Below are 24,692 nucleotides of genomic sequence, written 5' to 3'. Positions count from 1 at the left end.
CCCTCAGCGCTCTCCATTTGTCCGGCCAAGTAGTTACCATAGGCGTCACATCTGCAATAAGTCACATTAAACAACAGACATGGTATTTCATCATGATGGAGACACTACAAATCCGTCGTCGACTATTGACGATGCATTATGAGTAGATTGTTTTTTTTCAACGATTTTTTATTTCCAGATCTGAAGAAATGACAGTCCTGGAAGTGAAGACCCCCAATAGATCCCGTTCCACGACACCTCGACCACCTCTACTTGAACTATGAAATAGTTCGTAAAATATAGAATTCTAAGGAAACTCATGTAATGTCAGAGACAATATTAAACTAGTAGAGATCTCGGTTCAAAGTACTGGAGCGTTTTACAGACGATTGGATTCAAAACTACATAAACTTGGCAAGTTTATTTGTTTGTTTGGGACGTTATTCTGGTTTATTTTTATTTTGTGTTTTCACTAACACAGCTCGCTCGACCATTGTAGACGGCGATACGGCGCACCTATCACGTTGGTCTAACAGAAAGCTCGAGATGTGGTGAGTTAATCTTGCGGTGGATGTACCTCTGACTACCCCATTCGGATATAGTCGTGAGTTTATGTTAATTTCTTCAGTCGGGTATGATTATTGAAATTTATTTACTGCTAATGTAAAATAGTGACGCGTTGATGTCTTTTATACGAAAATCGTTGATAACTTTGCAATATTTAATTTGACGATTTGTAAAAATAGATTAAAAAATGTAAAAGGTGGGTTTTTGCATCTGAATAATGTTTATTTCTTTTAGTATTAGATGTAGGTACTTACTTTCTACTCAACGGAGTTACTCACTGAATTTTATTGTAAAAGGCTAAAGCCAAGCCGGTATTATTCAGAGGCTTCTGTAAGTCAGTTCCTATATTGACCAAAGAAATCCTATCCTGTGATTGGTTGAAACTGACAACTCTTGTAATAAGTATATTGATATGTCAGCCAATTGTCTCTTTTAAAAATAGACTTGACAAATATGTGAACAATCATGAACACAAGTGAAGTGATAAGCACGCATCAGCACAAAGTGCTGCCTGTGCTTCCAATAATAATAATAAACATTTAGATTAAACTGTCTTAAGGGGCCTCTACGTGTTGGCTTCGGCCCCACGCACGCCTTCCAAAAGTCCGGGCCTCCATAGGCCCGAGATATGAAAAAAAATAAAATAATAATAATTGTAGGATAAACAGAATCCGTGATAGCATAGCACTGTTCCGATAACGCTTGACTATCATCGTAGGCTCTAAACCACATTATGAAACTCTAATCTAAACCACTTACTAAAGATATATAATATAACTATAAAGATAGATGTAAAGGTGTCAAAAAACGTTTTCTTTTCTATATGAATTTTAATAAAGTTTTGTCACGTTTTACTATGACGTCACAGGTTGCTTTTTCATACAAATTCCATAGGAATTTTGTGTTTTGATGTTTAGTAAAAAGTCACTGATTTGTCTAGTTGGAAACTACTCTATTCGACCTTGTCAGTTTGAATCCTAGTTTGGATCATGGATAAGTGCTATCAAAGGGTTAATTGCTTTCTAAGATTTATACCCGGTTGATGGCAATAGGCTTGCCTCCTATTAGGTGCTTCAACATAGTTGGAGAGGAGTGGTTGTATATAATATACTATACAGCTCTGCCTACCCCTCTGGGGATACAGGGATGACGACATTATGTTTCTTCAACAATATAAAGCGTTATGTTAGACACAGCGAAATAAATAGCGAAAAGCCTATTGCGAGTAAGCTGTCCCTCAGTTATCGGTCATTAACAGTGCCGTCTGTACAGTCATGAGCAATATAATGTACCCACTTTAGGACTCTGTCGCACTAACATATTTGACATTTGGTGAGACTTACAGTTCAATTTGCCAAAAAAGTTAATGTGACATGGTACCAAAGTGTATATTAATGCTCGTGACCGTATGTCACAGGATAGGAATCTATCTGTCCATGTAGAAACTGAGTTACCGTTCCAGTTCCGTGGGTAATACAATAATGTATGCTATGAGCATATATTTAGATTTGTCTGTAACTTGGTGTCAGTTATATCTATAGAAGCAATGTAATAACAGTTATGGTAACAACAGGTTTTGCCTAGTTTAGAACCCTAAAGTCTTCGACCAATAACCATAAAGGCTTGCACCAAAAGCAGGAGCAGGTCAGAAGCAGCACGGAGGCAGCGTCAACGCCGGTTCGCGTTTGTTATCATATTCAATTCCCGTGCAATATTCTTCCACAATGTTGTGTTTCTGTGATTTGTCTTTGAAATCATAACATAGCTTGGACGTTTTGCTACCGTAATGAGCGTAAGGTGAAAAAAACTATTTTATGCCATCACCATGGGCAACTTTATTGACTGTTCATTGCCATTCTATTATTACAGTTCTCGTAGAAACGAAACGGACAAGCCCCATATTTAGCCTAACGTATAGAGTTTGTAAACTTTAGGTTTGTATAGTTAGCCCGTGTAGAGTTAGAAGCTTGGCTCTACATGAGATCTGATAACTTTTTGACATTGTGATCGACATGATATTTTACATGAAAATGTTTTTGTTGGGATAAACAATACTTTTTTATTTTTTGACACTGATTCGATGATTTTTTCGTGTACTTAAATCCATCACGCACATTGAACTGCGCTGCCACTGCGCAAGCCCTACGTTTCTTTGGTTTTGATGTGACGCACTTCACAGTTTCTTGTATAGCAATATGCGCTGCGCCGCCTGCCCGCTCTTTCACTGCTTTTGGTGTGTCGAAGCCTTAGGCTGGGTTTCCACTGATGCGGAGATGGGCGGAGAAGAGCGGAGATGTGCGGATTCCAATCACAGTGTTCGAGAGAGCGAAAAACGAAGACGCTCTGTCACAGCTCCGCGTCAATGGAAACGCAGTCTTATGAGCGTAGCCTGGTGTACAAGGCATGGGTAAAATCGATATAGATAGGTCGAACTTGTGAGGTAGGTAAGCAATAGTCATTAAAAAAAGATAACATTAAAAACAATAAAATTCGTCGTTCGACTATAAGAGCAAGGCCACACGGTGTGTTATGGGTAAGTTATACCGTCGCAACGACGCCCGTTTATTCTTATTAATCATAATGACCGATGCCGTGGTACTCATATGATGCCTCCTCTTCAAAATCGGCGATTACAGACAAGCTCGATCGTGTAACACATTATACAATTTACGATAAGGTGCAAAAGTCCAATCAGTTTCTTACATAGTAATAACGATTCAAAGTGTAACTATGTTACCTGTTGAATAAAGATATTTTTGAATTTGAATTTGAATTAACTGGTAACACTTAAGACCTCCTGGTTACATGTCGTTGCTGTAATAAACCAAAAACACTTACAAAAACATAAATTTTGTAATTATGACAACTATTGGTTCATAATTTCACCACTGTTTACAAATAATTCGCTGGGCTCAGTGACTGCATTTTTGCTCTTTGATTGTACCTAAGAGACCCGACACTAGCTCGGCGTTCGGCAGCCGGCCAGCGCTGGCGTCGCGTAGACGCTCGCCCGACGACGACGCTCGAAAGACGCTAGTGTGGGGAGTCTCTAAGTAACATGTTATACTTCAATCTACACGGCATACTTGGCTCTAGGTACTTGCCGGTCATCGTCTACGAACGGGCTTGATCATACTCGCCCGTTACCCTCTGTAATCGTCGATAGCGTAGAGCAGGCATGAAAGTAGCGACGACAACGCAACGGAGCGATAACGCCAGTGTGGCACCACTATTATAATTTGATCGGCAAAACTAGTCCGTAATAAAAAAAAACAACAATAAAGATCTAGTCTAGTGCTATTTATTTAATAGGTACTTTTGTAATTTTATACCTACGCGACAACTGTGATAGCATAGTTTGTAGTTATGTGCATACGTTTAGGTATTTCGTATATAATAGGAGCTAACATCTACTCACTAGAAGTTATAATACGAGTATAACAAGTGTACTACTTAAAGGTAAATTTTTGGCTTTCCAGAAGTATGTTCTATAACACAAATTATGTTGTAATTTGTTACAATAATGTTGTGCCTCGCAATTGCAAATTAGTATTATACAGTCATTGTATACAGGGATACTTTTTAATCATTGTAATTTGTGATAGGTCCACGTGCCAATTCTAAATATAAGCTTTTTTGTAAGGTCGCTTGTTAACACGTTTACTGTGTAACTGAAAGTTAGATATCAACCCCTCACGCGCTATGCTATTTTTCGGTAAACACATTGGAACTTATTTACATAGACACACTATGGCAAGAAAAAAATTACCCTACATGGGACATGAACGTATGAGTTTTAAATTTATTGCCTCATAGGTGGTTCTTACACAGTGAACATGTTAAATTATGTGACATATACCTAGAAATAATGTTTTTTTGTGTATTTTTTTGATGAAATATGACAACTTTATTGTTGGATTGTCAGACCTCACGTCCCACTTACGCCATCTAGTGAGTAAAAAAGTAATGATGTTGGCTCCTACTTAGGAAATTGATCATCTATTGCTTTTGTAAGAGCTACGGACTTGTGGGTATTATTATAAACAATAAATGGTACTACAATCGTAGAAATTTTGTTGTATTTTCTTATTTTTCCTAATGAGTGGAGTCTTGTTTCTGACTGAGAACTGCGTAGTATGAATAGGCTGCTTTCATAATCTGCAACAATGAAATGAGATTCTCGACTATTATTTCTTATCCTCCTAAGGCCGAAATTTCCAGACACAATAGTAATCAATGGGGTTTAGACTTTAAAAGGACATTTGGTCTTAGGACCTTAAAGTTCTCTCGCGATAAAACCTGTGATAGCCTTGTTCGGAGAACGTGTGACTTACATAGTAATGTTCCTGGTTCGAACCCCGGCTCGGGCTCTAAACCACTGAATTCGACTTTATGACTTTGAATTCATGTTTGGATCATCATCATCACCAGCCCATTAACGTCCCCACTGCTGGGGCACGGGCCTTCCCTATGGATGGATAGGGAGATCCGGCCTTAAACCATCACGCGGGCCCAGTGCGGATTGATGGTCATTAACGACTGCTAATGCAGCCGGGACCAACGGCTTAAAGTGCCTTCTGAAGCACGGATGAACTCGAGATGAAAGCTTTTTTTTTGTGGTCACCCATCCTATGACCGGCCTTTGCGAAAGTTGCTTAACTTCAACAATCGCAGACCGAGCGCGTTTACCGCTGCGCCACCGAGCTCCTTAATCAGTTTGGATCATAGATAATTGAAATCACGTGGTTTCTAGAATTTGTAGACGGTTAATGGCAGTATAGGCTCGCCCCCTATTACATGGGACTTAAACAAAGCTGGCGTGGGTGTACTATAATCTCTGCTTACCCTTTTAGGGTTAAAGGCGAGGTGAAGGTCTACAATAGGGTTTCAGGTTCATAGAAACTCCAAGATTCCTATTCCTCGAGGTGAACACATTCGACAAGTCTTTGAGAGATCATTTCGTTAATTACCTTCTTACTTCCGAATTTAACGGAGGTGGTTATACTGTACGTTAGTTATTAATTAGTTAGTAGAGAAACTCGCGGATTTTGAGGACTATTAATGAATTCGTAAGGTAATGAGCCATGTTTGTAGATTTCATAAACTAGAAGTACCGCTAGGAAGCAGGCGTTGTCCATGTTAGCGAACCCGGCGGCGCTGAGCACGAGCGGCCGTTGCGCTCGGATCATCATTAACAGCAACATCCTGCGCAGGCGCACCGGCATGCGCTCCCACTTGCTCTCCATCACTGCGTTGGCTACACGACCGGCCTGCGGAGTCATATTCAAACACACACACATTTCATATCTATACACACACACACAGAAATAACATACCCCATAAAGCCACTTAATCGGTACGTCTTTTCCGGGTGTCAAGTAGTTAATGCCATTTGCGGCAAATATACAATAAGTCACGTCAAAGGTACGTTCTTAAGTAGGATAAGGGCAAGAGAATGGTGATGATGATCACTATGAGCCGCACCTTTGGTGACAAATTTCCCAAGTAGCAATCAAGAATTGTGGTTAAGTCATATATGTCTAAACTTTAGCTAAAGTGAGATTTATCCAAATCAAATAGGACTTACTAGGACTTCATAAATTCATTTCCTTCTTTAATACTATATAGTTTTCAACAAATCCTACTTTAGATAACTTAGAATACACAAAACCAAGTTAAGTATTCACAAAACTATTTAGTCTTATCTCAGCCTACTGTTAAGTCTACAAGTATTTTTTTACTTTACTCAGATTATTTAAAGGCTCACTTAACACTAAATTGATTTAGTGAAGTATCAGTTTAGTCTTGTAAAGTAAAAATTGATTGCCTAGATATACTTAAGGCAATTTTTATTATTTGTTGCTCCTATACAAGACTGTTTTATTCGTTTTTGACTACAATAAGTAAAACATAAGAAAAGTCTATTCAATGGACGATAAAATCGAAATAGAAGCAAGCAGAAAGACGGATGAAGTCCAAATAATAAAAGGATCTGGTGGTTTTCGAAGGCAGAATATTAAATACAGAAAATTAACCTGTGATAATGCACATCCCACTGTTTTTGTTAGCGATGCGATATCTTCTTCATTGCCATCATTTTTTTTATATCGATTGGTATAACACAATCATTTAATTTTGGCAAAAAAATCGTAAGTTCCTGTTTTTCAAATCCGATCCAGCGTGTGGCGGCCCAGGTACCTACGTCTCGCACAAATCTTCTCAAAAATGACTAAGCTAGTCTAACCTAGTCTAAGCGCACGGCAACACTACACCATGAAAAATCGGTTTTTATATTAAAACCTGCTAAGTTCAAATATAAAATTAGGTACCTATTAGTCTAATAATAAATAAATCCAATCAAAAACATAAATGTGAAATGAGAGCCAAGTTCAATATTATGATAAATGCTTTGGTTGTTGACTTCAACGACAAAAGAAGTGAGATCTAAATGGGTGCCAAGTTCAATGGTCAGTCCTGAAATTTATTTATAAGTAACAGTATAACATTCATATCTTCTTATAACATAAGATAATATATTGTAGCCTAAGGTCTGTCTTATTGTAGGTGTACATAGTGTTAAGTAATTATAAGTTCTTTGTACCATCTACACTTGCGAGATTTTAGTTTCTAAGTTATCCGCTAGATGTCAATTGCTTACAAAGAAATCACTCTGCCAAAGTTTGTACAATTAATACCAAATGTCGTGTTTGCAAACGTAAACACCATTCGCTCTTACATCCCAAGGGTAGTACTACTGTTAATAATGATACTCAAGCGAGTACATCTAATGTGTGTGTTGCTAATTCTTCTGAAGATTTAACTTCAGAAAACTCAGCACCATTAGTCTCTTGTCTCTCGACAGGAAGGGTATATAATCAGGTTTTGCTAGCTACGGCTCTAGTCAAGGCCATGTCGAGAAACGGAGAAGGTCATACGATTCGGGCTCTGTTAGATCAGGGCTCTCAGTCATCTTTTGTAACCGAGTCCACAGTCCAGTACTTAGGTTTAAAGAAAACTCCGATATCGAGTCACGTAACGGGGTTAGGTGGAGACAAAAACATAGTAACCAAAGCAATGGTTAATATCATGAAAACATCCAATTTTACTGCCTAAACAGTCTCATTTAACCAATCTAGTGATTGCGGATGCTCATAGACAAACTCTTCATGGTGGTCCACAATTAACTTTAAATTACATCCAATCCAAATATTGGATAGTAGGCGCTAAGCAATTGGTGAAGTCGCACTACCGCAAATGCGTGATATGCGCGAAGAACACAGCTATGACTAGCAATCAGCTCATGGGTCAATTACCAACCGCTAGAGTCACACCAACTCGAGCGTTTAAATGCAGTGGCGTAGACTACGCAGGTCCAATCCAAATACGAACAACAAAAGGCCGTGGACACAAATGTCACAAAGGATATATTTGTCTATTTGTTTGCATGTCAACACGGGCCCTGCATTTGGAAGTCGTGACTGACCTGACATCTGAAGGGTTTTTACAGGCTTTCAAACGTTTTACTGCTAGGCGGGGACATTGCGCTCACATATGGAGCGACAATGGCACGAATTTCGTTGGTGCTGCCAGTGACCTAAAGAAACTTGTCGCTGCAGAACTTAAATCTATGCTCACTGAAGTTGCAGAGGCTGTTGCAACAAATGGCTGCACATGGCACTTCATACCTCCTCACTCTCCGAACTTTGGCGGTTTGTGGGAGGCCGGAGTGAAGTCGGTGAAATATCATTTAAAGAGGATTATAGGGAACTCCACTTTAACCTATGAGGAAATGGCCACTGTTTTGGCTCAAGTGGAGGCGTGCCTCAATTCTCGACCGCTGTCCGTGATCACCAACGATTCAGAAAACATCACTGTGTTGACTCCAGGACATTTCTTGATTGGGGAACCGCTGGTAGCGGCACCTGATCGTGACTACCAATCTTCCAACGTTAGCTCGCTAAGAAGATAGCAACACACACAACGGATGTTGCAAGAGTTTTGGCAGCAATGGTCAAAAGAATATTTAGTAAAGTTTTTACACAGATATAGATGGTCAACTCAGCAAGCGCAGGTCGGCATCAATGACATAGTGGTTGTTAAGGAGGATGGGTTACCACCATGCCGTTGGCTTTTCGGCAAAATTATTAATACACATCCAGGTTCTGACAAAATTGTGCGAGTTGTCACTTTAAAAACCAAAAATGGAATTATAAAAAGACCAGTGTCCAAGTTATGTATTTTACCAATTGCCAAGTAGATGTCATGCATGCATTAGATTATACATAATTATAGCTTATAAGTAAACATCGGTTAGTTTTAGTTTATCCGTTTGTTTTTTTTTGAACCAGTCAATCATTTGGCTGATAATATTATATTACTGTTGTTTTCCTTCTTAATTGTTTTGTAGTAATGTTATAACCTGTCACGGTGGGTGGCAGCTCTTGTAAAGGACAATTCTAAATCTTGTCCTTGGTGGGTGGAAATGTACATAGTGTTAAGTAATTATAAGTTCTTTGTACCATCTACACTTGCGAGATTTTAGTTTCTAAGTTATCCGCTAGATGTCGCTGTACCGTTTGATGCATTTCCTACATCGCGGTGTTAAGATTCTTCGACCATTTAATAGGGTCAAGCTGTTTAAATTTTAAAAATACATTTCACTGTGGAACAGAGTACATATTGTTTCAATTAGTGCCTCTCCTAGTACACCCTCGGGAACCTGAGCAGGAGTTTGTTCAGTAGGTAAGTACATATCTTCGTAACGCGTGGGTCCTTTTAAAAGGACAAATTCAAAACTAAAAGTCGACTTTATAGGTATAAAACATTTGAATACCTATTAAACTCGTTTAAGATTCACGTTAAGTAAAAAAAAAATATATGCCAGTAAAATGGATGAGAGTTGTGTTGTATCGTGGGCGAAAAGCTGACAACCTATCACCGCTAAACACATGTTCCAACTTGCTTACCTACCCTTAAAGTACTTGTCGAATGTGGCATCAAGTGGTTTTATGATCACTTAGTGCTCTGCCTACCCCGACAGGGCGTGATTGTATGTTATGTTAATCTACATACCTACCACAAAAAGACCGGCTGTCATGAGTTTTGATTACTTACTGATTCTTACATCTATAGTTAGGTACAGGCACTAATTAGGTATTTATGTTAAGCGTTCATGATAGAATCTAATTATTAAAAAGTTGCCAGTTTTTTTATTTTTTCCTTTATATTCATCTAATTACCTATCTGCATACCAAATTTTAACTCTCTAGGTCATCTGGAACTGGGTTAGAGTTTTGATAAAAATGAGTCAGTCAGTCAGTCAATGATAAAAATGAGGATTTTGGACATTAATATCTAAATAACCGTTTGAGATAAGCTTATGAAATTCAGAACACTTATATGTATCTTACAAGTCTCAATATATGAGCCAAATTTGATACGTTTTTGTGAAATAGTTTTTGATTTATGAGGGGGTCAAAAGTGGCTCCAAATGGTTCGTGTAATAATACACACGGTGCGGCTCGCCAGTTCTATTTCTTGAACTTGGCTTGACATGCTACCGCGTGTCTAGATACTTTTCTTTCTTCTTTCATTCTTTCTTTCTTTTAATAATTTTAAAAATGTACCTATTTTTAACTAAGCTTTATTGACAATCATAAACAAAACATATTATTATCTATTTTAAGTTTTGTGTATGGTTAAATGCATTTAAAGTGGGCATTAGATTCGATTCCTTTATTTTTTTAGCTTGATAAAGACATCGGGAATTTGGCCGCCTTTTTTAACAATAATGTTTTAGGTGGGATTAGAAACTACCGCGCACACACACGACGTTAATCAAATTGCAAGGGTTCTTCGTATATACAATATTCAACGGATACTCGTTAATTTTTACAATAATCACATTGTTTCCGTTGGCAATTAGAAGCGCGGTGATCGTACCTACTTTGCGTCAGTGAACCATGTAGGTACCTATGAGAATGTATGCGCGGAGACTCATTAGCAAATTGAGTTTATGTTTGTTAGTTCCAATTGTGATAAATATTAAATAATTAAGTAAATCACATTCCTATCCAAGTAAGAACTCAGCATAACAATATTTTTTTATCTTCCACGAGTCGAAAAACTTACCTCTCAAACAAACATACTTTCCATAGGTTTTAAGCTTGTTCGATTTTAATTGTTACTTGTTACATAGATGATTCTAGCACAGAATAAACAAACATGATTTTACGACATTACTTTACTAAATCAAAATAGAGGATCACTTTAGATATAAGAGTTTTAAGTAGGAATTCACTAAATACTTTTTGTCTTAAGTTGGTATACTCCTAGACAATTGAAGTAAAATTTATCTTAACTAGTACTTGATGAAGTGCAACTTGACTTTACTTTTCTAAACTGATTCTTACGAAATCAATTGTTTCTAAAGTCTTACTTCATTTAGAAAAATATTACTTAACGCCATTTTGCACTTACAGGAAGAAAACATGTAATATATTTTTGACAATATTATCGTCAAAAACTGAAGTAAATTAATATATATTTCTGTTGTAGTAACAATTACTGCGTTCAGCTGTCACATATTAATAGAAAATGAATTTCTCTATACTATATGTCACCATTTTTTTTATTTGCTGAATAATCAATCCAAATTTTATTATTATTTTTCTGGTATATTAAAGGCCCTTCTGTTTTTTAACACTTTCTATCGATTTTACACGAGAAACAATCATGCGTTTATAATTTCCTGTATGTGAAACGGCAGAATAACCTTTTGTTAAAACAACTTAACAAATATTTTAGACGCCATTTTCTTACAGACTTCATTTCTTGTGTTAATATAAATGTTCGCCATTATATTCTAAAATAAAGACGCGTGAAGTAAAAATCGTTTTAGTATGACCTGAAGTTTTACTTCGTTAAGTTACAATTGACTCAGTGCAATTCAATCCTATAGTCTTAACTAAGTATTGTAGATATCTTCAAGTATACATTCTTGGTATTAAGTGATACTACAAGAATTCTAAGTTTAGAATATGCAAGAACATTGTCTAAAGTAGGGTTTAAGTCTGACTTAACGTTGTCTTAAGTCTGTCTTGTATAAGAGTTAAAGTATGTGCCCACTTTTACTAAACTGTATCTTCAAGATATCTTGAGGGATATCTTGGAGACCTATAAGACTTATCCAAGACAAGGGTTTGATTTAGTCTACTTGCCTTCAAGATATCTACAATTCTCTTTTAAGACAATCGGTTGCTACTTGGGTTGTCATCTCATCATCCCAAATAACTGCATAGGACGTTTACTTTACGCATAACATGATAAATACATTACAGGCTGATCACCTGATTGTCCAGAAGTAAGATGGTCCGTGCTTCGGAAGGCACGTTAAGCCGTTGGTCCGGTTACTACTTACTGATGTTAGTACGTAGTCGTTACTTGAGTCAAGGGCCTTTGGTGGCTCAATAATAACGCTGACACCAGGGTAGATGAGGTTGGTCATCCACCTTACAGCCTACACGATAAGAAGACGAAGTGCTATAAAAACATAAATGTCCTTGCTTGTTATTAAAGATATACGTCCCACTGGGCACTGGCCGCCCCCTCAGTTACCAGGAGGATGTACCACTGTGGATTGGTTTTTATTTTATTTAAACATAAGTACTTACCTGAATAGTAAGTTCGTTGGCAGTAAAGCACTGTAGAACCAGCTGCAAAGTCATAGCGACGAAGAAGGAAAGTGACGTCACAAGTCGAACCGACTTAAAACTGGATGCGTCTTGCTGTAACAGTATTTTTTTATTTATTTTTTTGTTACAATCTAGAGTTTCTTCTATGGACAACTTCGTGTTCACACAGTGCACACACTAACACAGTTAGTTCGATTTTTATAGACGGCGATACGGCTCACCATCTATCCCGTTGGTCTAACAGAAAACACGGTGAGATGTGGGTACTTAGTTCATCTTTTTATGTAACTCTGACTACCCCAATTGGGGTATAGTCGTGAATTTATGTCATGTAACTTCGCGTTCAGATGCTTGTCTTCTCGGACATCCCGTTAGAAGCGACAAAGGGATTGCGTCTAACAGGTACGATAGACTGTTAATTGACGACGGTCTATAAAGCCACATCGAAGCAATTCATCTAGGTATAAAGCAATATTGCAATTTGACATTTGCGCTCTTACTTTTGTAAGTGCGTAATATGTCTACAAAATATTTCTGATTTCTATCAAATAGCAATATTATTGTTTAGATGAATGCTCTAATTGACTTTATAACCTCACTTTTACTTCGACTTATTCTTAGAACGTAATATCAAAAGTGGAAGTACCGTTCTGATTACTTGTGGCTCTGCCCACCCCATAAGGGATTACGGGCGTATGTTGTGTAGTATTTGTTTTGTTGTGTTTGTGTTCCAATCCAAAGAAGCAAACAATAACAAAAGTATTATTAAAATTCGGACTTTGACACTACAGTTTATTTTCGTCGTTTGGCGATCGCATCGCATTGTGGCGAATGTTAAGCTTATTTTTTTTCTTAATTTTGGCTGCGACGGCTGAATGTTGTTTTTTTTATGTGAGCATAAGGTCTCGCACTGGGCCCGCGTGGTGGTTTAAGGCCCGATCTCCCTAGCCATCCATAGGGAAGGCCCGTGCCCCAGCAGTGGAGACGTTAATGGGCTGGTGATGATGATGATGAAGGTCTCAAATACATGAATTACTACGCATCATCATTGGCCTTCGGCATAATGATCACAAAACCGCTGGTATTTCCCTACCTCTGCTTTATTATTATTAACATAAACTGCCTATATACGACCCACTGCTGGGCACAGGCCTCCCCTCAATCAACCGGAGGGGGTATGGGGAGCATACTCCACCACGCTGCTCCACTGCGGGTTGGTGGAGGTGTTTTTACGGCTAATAGCCGGAACCAACGGCTTAACGTGCCCTCCGAAGCACGGAATCATCTTACTTTTTCGGACAATCAGGTGATTCAAGCCTGGAAAGTCCTTACCAAACAAAGGACAGTCTCGCAAAGTGATTTCAACAATGTCCCCATCGGGAATCGAACCCGGACCTCCAGATCGTGAGCCTAACGCTCTAACCACTAGACCACGGAGGTCGTTATTATTATTATTAAACACTAATCGCCAAATTGTAAGCCTCAGATTCTTAAGCCAAGTTGCGAACGATTGGCCCCTGATATGGCTCATGGATTCTCAATCTCAAGGATTTTTGGAAGTCTGAAATGAATTGTTATTATTATATTTCTTATCTTACCGAAACTTGCACCATTACAACGCAAATAGCCGCCATACTAGACAGCAATTGAGTCATAAATCCATAAGCGTATGTTCTGCCGAACTTCTGGACACAGCTGGAAGATAAAACATTTTTATTGCATTGCCGTCTGACCGAGCAGTTTGCAGTACAATACAATAAAATTTATTACACTCAAGTGTAATGAAAAACAGAAAGGATATTTGTCCTATTGAGATGGACAGAATCGATAGGTTACCTACGTCATTTATTTTGTAAAAAAATATACCTATTTTTTTTTTGAGCTCGGTGGCGCAGCGGTAAACGCGCTCGGTCTGCGATTGTTGAAGTTAAGCAACTTTCGCAAAGGCCGGTCATAGGATGGGTGACCACAAAAAAAAAAGTTTTCATCTCGAGATCCTCCGTGCTTCGGAAGGCACGTTAAGCCGTTGGTCCCGGCTGCATTAGCAGACGTTAATAACCATCAATCCGCACTGGGCCCGCGTGATGGTTTAAGGCCCGATCTCCCTATCCATCCATAGGGAAGGACCATGCCCCAGCAGTGGGGACGTTAATGGGCTGATGATGATACCTTTTTTATCAGTACGCTTATCTAACCTGATGAAAGATTTGTTTTTTTTTTTACAGAAACAACTGCCTGTCTGCTCTTCCAACTCGAAGAGAAAACCAGACGAAGATTAGGTTAGCCACTTGTCTCCGAAAACACATTTCTCTTTCTGGGTTTCCTCACGACGTTTGCCTCGAAACATGACTTTTCAAATATTATAGGTAGGTTACGTACTTAAAGTTTATTTGGTATCGCGCGTACGAACGGCGCTCACGCCGTGTGTTAGTCATAACTTCATTGGCGTACTGTATACAAGTCAATGGAGTATAATACCTAAAGGCGATAAACAAAACTGCAATGATCTTCAGTGCTAATGTTCATCACTGCTATGCACGTTACAGCGAAGAAATAAATCATCGATACACTATGCTTCGATGTATCTTCTTGCGATGTGTTAACATCGCGAAAATACTAAATTGCGATACAGGATACTAACCTTTAGTACATTGCCTTTCTGACCTTCTAACCCGCGAAGGGAAATCAATCCAATACAGGTTAGGTCACATACATCCGAAACACATTTCAATGCATCGAATAATATAATAACAAAAAATATTCTTATTTCAAATAATAAAAGTCTTTATTACTTATATAAAAGACAGCTCAGACTTTAAAACCAACGTCCACCTTTCCCCTTCTGCCCCTATCATTTCTTACCCCTCAGATAACACCACTCTATCTCCTACTTGCCGACTTATTTACAAAACTCCTGGTGAATATGAAATGCAGATTATGTTCGTAAAGGCACAAAAAAGCAGCCAGCGACAATATTTGGTTTCGTAATCCGCTGATATTGCTACAGTCCCCTTGCCAGTTGCGTACTTTCATATTGACTGTGATCTGTGAAATTGATATTTTTTCCGCGGCTCAACTCTATCACACACAGCGAACGAAACGAACTATAAATCTATAAGCAGGTACTTAGGTTAAAATCTACTTCTAAGAGTGGCAATACACGTCAGGTTTTTCATTAAGATTTTGGTTTGATAGCATGAGTGGATTATCAAAAGGCTTTTGTGTCTCCCAATAAAAGTAGTATGGAACGCATCATGTAGGACGCACGTACTTACATATAAGTACTTACCTAGAAACATGACATAAATAACTAACCCATATAGGTACTTCCCACTGCTAAGCACAGGCCTGCCAGCAATCAATCGGAGGGGGTATGGAGCATACTCCACCACTCGGCTTCAGTACGGGTTGGTGGAGGTGTTTTGGCTAGTGCCTTCCGAAGCACGTATATATGTATATATATATATATATATATATATATATATATATATATATATATATATATATATATATATATATATATATATATATATATATATATATATATAAATAACAAGCTTTTATTAGAGTTAAGGAGTCGAGGAGCTCGGTGGCGCAGCGGTAAACGCGCTCGGTCTGCGATTGTTGAAGTTAAGCAACTTTCGCAAAGGCCGGTCATAGGATGGGTGACCACAAAAAAAAGTTTTCATCTCGAGCTCCTCCGTGCTTCGGAAGGCACGTTAAGCCGTTGGTCCCGGCTGCATTAGCAGTCGTTAATAACCACCAATCCGTACTGGGCCCGCGTGATGGTTTAAGGCCCGATCTCCCTATCCATCCATAGGGAAGGCCCGTGCCCCAGCAGTGGGGACGTTAATGGGCTGATGATGATGATTAGAGTTAATATTAACTATTGTTACTTATTTATTGATAAGTAATGAAATAAAACTTGTAAGACTTGTGGTATTCTTTTCCTACGATAAAATACAATTTGAATAACAAGATTATTTTGTACAAAATGGAATACATAATTTCACCGTAGTTCAGTACTCCACTTTTACACTAATATTATAAATGTGAAAGTAACTCTGTCTGTCTGTTACTTTTTCATGCTTTTATCCCGCAAATCACACCCTAAGGGGATGGAAAAGTGCCGCGCGCGTTAACCCAAGTCTATACGGAAAAAGTCACGGGTTGTAACCTAAAAGTTCATAATTGTAATATGGATATATTTGCACGAGTCGAGCACGGGTTCATAAATTCATTTTTACGGGTTTATTACCAGAACGGGTCATTAATGATAGCTACATTCTTTAGTTAATGTTTATGGCATAATAAACTTGAATGACCTGAATAAGACTGCATAGCCAGTCAGAAAAGGGTTACAAAATAACTATATACCTACTTACTTAGGGTACTACTACCGCTTACGAATGGAACGGATTTCTTTAACAAGGCAATTAATTACTCATACAATTTTCCCCGACTTTAATTTACAAATTGGTAAGAAATTAAGGTTCCACTTTTTTCAACTAGGTACCTAATTTTTTTACTAGTGTTGTAATAAAGTCGCATACTAACTAAGATCTAATTTGCCAGGGACAGCTCCGATTCTGATAATTGTTTAGGGGTAGATTTTTTATAAATTTTTAAAATCAGAATCAATTGTGCGTATTTTTAAAATCTGTATCAATTGTTTCTTTCTTAGCCCGGGGTAGTTATTTTTATATACCTATTTTTAAAATCAGAATCAATTGTGCATAGCAAATTCGTGGCATAGCAAGAATCCAGTTGTAATGAGCTTTGTGTGGAGGGCACTAGGCCTGTAGTCTTTGTAAGCTAAGCTTAAATGCGGCGCTGAATGCAACTACGGGATATAATTTCCCATCCCGACTTGAGCCAGATACCCCTACTTTATTCCTAGCTACTTGGCTCGCCCTGGCGCCACTCGGTTCATTCGCATCGCTTTATGGCAATTTAGCAGGCACTGGCCATACTCCGCGTATGCTTGCCAACAAGTCCTATACGCCGACGCACTTCACTATGGATGTAGCGAGAGGAAATGAGATTTTTCGGATTTGGCTAGGATTTGTATTAAGTTTTTTACTGTGCCTATTTACAGAACCAATGCTTTGTTTATATTATTAACAGAGTATACATCTATTTCTGCGCGGTTCCATATAAAAGTACCTAAGTGCGCAACAAATGTTACATTGCTTTTAGGTGAATTCCTTCAATATGACCTTTTTAACCATTTGTTTGTTTCTTACAAATTGATTTTATAATTGAATTACTTATTCTAAAAGTAAAACAAACCCGATGAATGCACTAATAGGTCAGTTCACTCCAATCCTGAAATCCAATTCGCAACGAGATCTTATTGTGATTTTACAAACGCGAGCAAAAAGTCGGTGCATTTTATTAACTATCAAATTAGTCTTCAGAGGCAGCGCGCTGTAGCCCGATTTAAATTTAATTAAAATTTAACTCCAAATGGGCGAATCCTGCAAACAACCCTGATTTATGATATTCTCTTTTTCACTGCGGAATTATACCTAAACGAATTTTACCTGTATTAAGTAACCAGCCCAAACTGGACTGGTTATTACCAGCGTACCAGCCCAGTAAGCTGGTTACCAGCCCAGTTTGGGCTGGTTTTCCCTTCGCGGGTTGAAAGGTCAGACAGGCAGTCGCTTCTGTACAAAACCGGATCTGTCAAATCTTCAGGTTAGGTAAGCGGACCCTAAGAAAAACGGGATACTGCTAGGGAGATGGTGATGGTCACTGCGGAATTATAAATACGTAAGTACCTAATCCCTTTAAAGACGTAAGACCGAATGTCCTTTTAAAATCCAAACCCAATATCGGCTGCAAGAGGTTATGGGGTAATCTCTTTACCTTCCTTCATCAGAGTACCCAACTCTCTTCCTTCAGAGTTTCATAACTCGGTTAATTGCGCATTAGTAATTGCAGTATATTTGTGAAAACCCATGATCTCCCTTTATCCCGTTATATCCCCTTTTCTCGTGGAGTCCACTCATATTACCAAAATATTGGAAGGGTCCGGTTTTTTGCCTGTATGACCTGCCAACGCGCGAAGAAAAAGTCAGGTCAATACAGGTTAGGTCACATAAGTCCGAAAAGTATTTCTCGGGTATGCGGATCCCAATGAGATATCAATTTATTTTAAGAGCAGTTTTCACTAACACAACTGGCTCGACCATTATAGAGCGCGATACGGCTCACCATCTATCACGTTGGTATAACAGAAAGCTCGGTGAGGTGGGATATTAAGGTCATCTTGCGATGGATGTTCCTCTGAATAAATTGGGATATTGTCGTGAACTTATGTTATGTTATACTTACCTGATCAGTAGCTGATGTTGACGAAAGCAATCCCTCAGAATAGTCTCTAATGCTTTGCCAATCTCCTCTTCTGAGTAAGTTTCTTTTACTATTTCTTCATACTTGTCCAAATCTTTCGCGTCTTTAGAGTCTATCTGATTTACTTCGAGATCTAGAGGGATACGTTCGTACAGTTGCCTAATAGTACGATCATAAGCAGTTAATACTGCTTCTTGGAATACTGAGAATTGCGAGCTCATGTGAAGAATGATCGCCCCAATCAGAGTGTCTATACCCATTACAATATGACCAGTCCACAAAAGACCCACTGTTTCTAAGGCAAAGGTGATAATATACGGTGTATCCTGCTGGTAGTTCCAGGGTATATAAATAGGTTGGGGAAGAGACCTGAAGGGGAATGAAGAGCTGTCATTAAGAAGAGCTACTTCTTTTCTCCACTTGATATCCTGGACAGCTCCATAAAGGCTTGCGTTTCCAATAGTCACCCATCCGAAGAAGATGAAAGAGCCTGTAAGGATTCTCGTCATCCTGATCGTTGCACGGGTCTTCTCATGGTTCTGGTAAAAACTCTGCAAGTCTACTTCTAAAATACGCGCTACATCTTGCAAGTCAACGTTTCTGAAGAAGAACAGGTACAGTTTGATCATGGTCAGGTCATGGGTGATGACGAAGGATAGACTGAACATGAATTGGTCAAGATCTCTTTCTCCAATAAATGGGTCTATTGTCTCCAAGCCGACAAATCCGACGACCCAAACCAGTCCGGTGGTTATAGCATAGTACAGATACAACCCTGGGAAGTTTCTATTGTCTCCTTCTTCTGGATGATGCCACCAGCCTAATCCAAGTACCCTCATAAGGAGGAAGTGGAATCCAAAATAATGTCTCGGCCGTTCGGACTGATCCATGTCGCTTATAACTGACGACTCTGATTGCGAAATGATTGGTTTCCCTTTATTGGCTTAAAGGTAAGTGTGGGGTAAGATGTAAGTGATCTTCTAAAATAATCATGATGACAACTTAATTGACAAGTAACAACCCTTTATTAATATCAGGTGTAAGGTAAAAGCGGTTGCTTGCAGTTGGTTCCATTCGAAAAAAAATGAATTCCAGTAATTTTGAGTTTCGAAGTGCTAGGCATTATCAAAAGTAGCTACAAGTTGTCTTTTGATTACTTGTAGCTAGGCTGAGCGAACAAGAGATTTCGGACGTGTGTTGTACACGAAAAAGAGGAAGGGGAAGATCAAGAAGAGCTTACACGGAACAGATTAAAAAAAAGGTGAACGTCGTGTCTTAAAAGAATTGGCCTTTGATAGACATGAATGGAGAATGCTACACCGACAAATTAATGATGATGAGTACAACAAACGTAATTTATGCTTTCCTAATTAAGTAAACATAAAACGAAATCAATTCAAGTCCTTGTTTTATTTGTAATATCCGAAACATAACTAAACTGTATGTTGACCAAATATCTACTAAAAATAATATAAAAGTTGCTCAAAGAACAGCGACAGGCACCCTTTTCCTTTTATGTTTGCACTAGTCTCTGGAGACATTGATATTGGTGAGTGCTTATATGTATATAAGTCTACGTATACGGAATGATACGTAAGTATAGCCTTGTTTGAGAGTAAAAGACTGCCACCAACGCCTACATATTAATATACACTAAGCGTAGATTGGTAGGATGTACGTATTTGCTATTGTTTTAATGATAGGCGTTTTGTTAAGGATTTTTATTTAATAGTATTAAGAGTTTGGTATTCAGTACTATTTATGTGTGACTTCTAATATAAAAGGAGGTTAGTACTACTGTACGTATGTTATACATAAGTTGGGATCACACAATATTCGTATAATGGCCCCGATTCCTGCAGACACCGCCTAATTTTATTTTAGGTTATATCCGTCATTTTCGTATCCGTCGAAAAGGAAAGGGACGGATGATTCACAGCTCTTAATATTAGGAAGAATGAGTAAATTAATGTGTCGGGTTATTGACTGACGTAAAATTTTTAGACGGTTGGTTTAGATTTGTGCTTAAAATTGACGTGTGTTCCATAAATTTTATGCTTGTCGATTACCCGTCCCTTTCCTTTTCGGCGGATAAGAAAAGGACAGATATAACTTAAAATAAAATTAGATGGTATTTACAGGAATTAGCACCATTGTTTATGTGGGTTTCTATTCGCAGGTGTATGAATATATATGATAGACCACGCATTTCTCAGAAACTATAAATTATATCGCAATAATTCTTAGGGAATAGTTTCATCAAAATCGGTCAAGTAGTTTTGAATTAACTCGTTGATGTCTTTTGTATGAAGGAAACCCCTTTATCAGTATTAGTAAATAACATGAAGCCGTTAGAGGACATTTAATAGTCTGTATAGTATGCATGTTGCAATATTTGGAATAGTGCAAGTTTCATCAATATTGGTTTAAACATGATATGGTAAAAAAACGTTAAAATAAAGGCGTAATGTTGAAAATACTAGGAATATCGACTATACTAGTAGAGGCTGAGAGGTCATTTTAGTATGAGTGGAAAATGATCAAGGTTTTCTTCTTCTATCGTGTGGGTTGTGAGGTTGATTACCAACTCCATCAACCCTGGTGTCGGGGTTACTTTTGAGCCGCCAAAGGCCCCTGACATGGCTCATGTAACGACTACGAACTTACACCAGTTCGGTAGTAATCGGGACCAATGGCTTAACGTGCTTTCCAAAGCACGGGTCATCTAACTTTCGTACAATTAGGAGATCAGCCTGTAATGTCCTAACCAAACTAGGGATCACAAAGTGATTTTTTGTGATATGCCCCCACCGGGATTTGAACCCGGGACCTGCGGATCGTGAGCCCAATGGATACCACTAAAGCACGGACGCCGTTACGATCAAGGATGTGTCGGATGTACAAGGTACATGATTCCTGACGTAATAATATTTTCAGTGATACCTAATACCTACTCGAGGTTACACTTAAAAAGTTAAAAATAAAAAAAAATATTTTAGAAAATGAAGTCGACTTTAAAATTTGTCTAATTAATAAACAGTAAGAAATAATGTTATGTTGGCTATAATGTTTGAATCTAAATTCTGAAATCGGCGCAAAGGGAAAGGCGGGAAAGAGAAAGAGTATAATTGTTCTTGTAATTTCATAAGATTTGTACGCGTATGTAGGTATGTCTATCTGTAGTATTATACACTGCATGTCTCCTTATCATGTAGTAGGTCAGCTGGAAGAAATCTCTTTTTTAGAGATAAGCTTACCTGTACTGTCTGATTTCTTTGTGTGTTTCTTTTTGTGTTCTATTGTGTACAAATAAATAAATCAAATAATAAATAAATAATAAGACGGTAGAACTGCATGTTTTTTTTATCATAATATTGGCAGTAGAAAAAATAGGATATTCTTTAGACACAGCTTGTGCAAAAATCGTTTAAATACATACCTGATCAATAACTGATGTTGGCGAAAGCAATCCCTCAATGTAGCCTCCAACGCTTTTCCAATCTCTTCTTCCGAATAAGTTTCTCTTACAGCTCTCTCATACTTGTCAAATTCATTCAAATTTTCTGACTGCAATTCATTACCATCGACGTCATAAGGCATACGATCGTACAGTTGCGCAATAGTACGATCATAAGCAGTTACTACAGCTTCTTGAAAAATCGAGAATTGAGAGCTCATGTGGAGGATAATTGATCCGATCATTGTGTCTATCGTCATCACAATATGACCAGTCCACAAAAGACCAACGGTTTCTAAAGCAAAAGTGGGTATAAATGACGAATCTTTCTGATAATTCCAAGGTATGTAAATAGGCTGGGGAAGAGAACGGTCGGGTGCTAAAGAACTGTCATTGAGAAGAGCTACAGTCTTCTTCCATTTGAAATCTTGGACAGCTCCATATATACTTGCATTCCCTATAGTCAACCAGCCGAAGAAGATAAAAGATCCTGTGAGGATCCTCGAGAGTCTGATAGTCTTTCGGGTTTTCTCATGGTTCTGGTAGTAATCCTGTACGTCTATCTCTAAAGTCCGCACAGTTTCTTGGATCTCATCGTTTCTGAAGAAGATTATGTAGAGCTTTATCAATGTTAGGTCGTGGGTAATAACGAAAGACAGACTAAACATGAATTGGTCAAGATCCCTTTCGCCAATGAACGGATCTATTGTCTCTAAGCCGACAAATCCGACAACCCATACCAGTTCAGTTATGATGGCGTAGTACAGATACCAGCCTGGAAAGTTTCTGGTGTCCCGTTTCTCGGGATGATGCCACCAGCCGAGGCCGAGAAACCTCATAAGGAGGTAGTGGAAGCCGAAATAATGTCTCGGACGATGAGACTTCGCCATGACGCCTTTGTAACTTGCAAGTGATTGGGAAATGAAGGGTTTCCTTACATTTATGCGTGAGGGTGGGGCGAGATTTAAACTAAATTATCTGTTTAAATAATCATGATAACAAGTAACGCAGCCCTTTATGGTGATGCTGGTGTAAGTTAAAAGGGAAAATGTTATATTATAAGTGCAATCAGGTGATTTCAGTCTGCACTGTCCGGACCTTAATGGACAATCCCTCAAAGTGATTTTTATTAGACGCATCTCCACTGGGAATCAAACACAGGATTTCCGAATCGTGAGTCGTACCTACGCTCAATTACTGGATCATGTCTGAACATCTCTTTTTTAAAAAATATCATGGCTCAGCGATAAATCCTAAGATTGCCTTACTAGGTTTATTGAAAAACAATTCGGACTTTTACTACCACCACATGATAAATATTGGGATTTACTTACAAGTACTTAAATCTAAAGATTTACAGTACTTCGGCCCCGATAACGACTCCGCCAGGGTGGTCGACGATTTCTTTCATTCAGCGCTTATCGCTATCGGTCTATTAGGTTCGATTAATTCTTTCAAATTAATCTTTTCAGACCATTTCGCGCCCAACTGGGTCTTAAATTTGATAACGGGTAAGAGCCCTCAACGTTCCCCAATAGTCCGGCCAAGTAGTTAATGCCATTTGCAGTCACGTCAAAAAGAAGAAAATATATTTTTCATCATCGATAATTTCAATTTTCGAAAATTTTTCAAACGCTTTTACGTTGTGCTTTACGCCACACGTCGTTTTAAAATTAATGTTGACTATTGATCTAAATAAGGGGTTTTTGCTATTGAAAGTTAATTGTTACTTGGTAATTACAGACCATCACACATGAGGTGTGAAATCAGTTAATTTGGATGGAATAATAAATTATTAACGTGAACGTATTATGTAGTTTCAGCTTTATAGTAAATACACGTTTATTTAAATTATGTTTTTCAAGTATAATAATTACATAATTATTCCCTTCTAGTAATATAACAAATCCCCTCTAGTTATAAGGTAAGTACTAACATAAGTTAAGTGAATTGTACTTACAAATAAATGGATCTGTGTTGTCTTTAATAAATAAATAAATAATTATTATTGAGCCACTTGCTCTATCTATTATATTTCTGTTAATTTAATAAGCTTAACTACCCAAAGGAAACACACTAAAAAGACTCATTAAAAACTTTATGGTCGCCTATTGTGTGAACCCCGAACGGGTATTATTGACTATTGTATAATATAATTACACACCCCGGATATTTTATACACAAATCTAATTCTTACTGTATCGAAGTTCGGTGAAGTATGGGTAACATCTTGCGATGAATGTTCATTCGCTCATTTATATACTTTCATCATGTTCATTATATAAAAGGGTTAAAATAATAGTATCAATACATTCAATACATTGTTGGCAACCCAACAAATTATTTTTTTACAAATAATTTACAATTGCAATTTTAGGTCTCTCTAAGAACTGTAATAACGACTATTTATTCTAATTATTTAAGTATATAGATTTCCCGACATATTTATTTTATCCATCACCTTTCTGATCCTTTTCCAAATTCCGTTCCTTGTTTTTCCTACTGATCCGTTTCCCTAACTTTGTTTGTGGCAAATGCGCAAGCCGCACGAAGCCAAAACCTAAGAAAAAAAAAGGGATGATGACCAGAAGGGATATCAAGTGTAATTTTCACTTGATTAATTCCACTTAATATTA

General features: G+C 38.0%; 4 protein-coding genes across 4 annotated transcripts in view; 2 read left to right on the top strand and 2 right to left on the bottom strand.

Annotated features, from left to right (window-relative positions):
• Window positions 1-4,281, top strand: part of LOC126369711 (uncharacterized) — a 31,113-nt gene extending 26,832 nt beyond the window's left edge. Inside the window, exon 5 of the mRNA XM_050014282.1 lies at window positions 179-4,281. Coding sequence (XP_049870239.1) covers window positions 179-263 — 85 coding nt within the window. The 3' untranslated portion in view covers window positions 264-4,281. The remainder of the gene's footprint in view (window positions 1-178) is intronic.
• The window catches only part of LOC126369663 (abl interactor 2), a 317,799-nt gene that overhangs the window by 57,593 nt on the left and 235,514 nt on the right, over window positions 1-24,692 (top strand). The window lies entirely within an intron of this gene.
• LOC126369834 (odorant receptor 19a-like) lies at window positions 4,489-20,140 on the bottom strand. Its single transcript, XM_050014399.1, has 6 exons — window positions 20,125-20,140; window positions 18,582-19,509; window positions 13,838-13,934; window positions 12,219-12,332; window positions 5,661-5,816; window positions 4,489-4,704 (listed from the first exon to the last, which is right to left on the bottom strand). The coding sequence occupies exons 1-6, from the start codon at window positions 20,138-20,140 to the stop codon at window positions 4,642-4,644; spliced, it is 1,374 nt and encodes a 457-aa protein (XP_049870356.1). The 3' UTR covers window positions 4,489-4,641.
• On the bottom strand, window positions 21,097-22,946 carry LOC126369833 (uncharacterized). Its single transcript, XM_050014397.1, has 2 exons — window positions 22,039-22,946; window positions 21,097-21,106 (listed from the first exon to the last, which is right to left on the bottom strand). Exons 1-2 carry the CDS (start codon window positions 22,944-22,946, stop codon window positions 21,097-21,099), a joined length of 918 nt encoding a protein of 305 aa, XP_049870354.1.

Source organism: Pectinophora gossypiella, chromosome 9 (genome assembly GCF_024362695.1).
Source record: "Pectinophora gossypiella chromosome 9, ilPecGoss1.1, whole genome shotgun sequence".
NCBI classification, from domain to species: domain Eukaryota; kingdom Metazoa; phylum Arthropoda; class Insecta; order Lepidoptera; family Gelechiidae; genus Pectinophora; species Pectinophora gossypiella.
The sequence above is the reverse complement of the archived record's forward strand: the minus strand, read 5'-3'. Positions and strand labels throughout refer to the sequence as shown.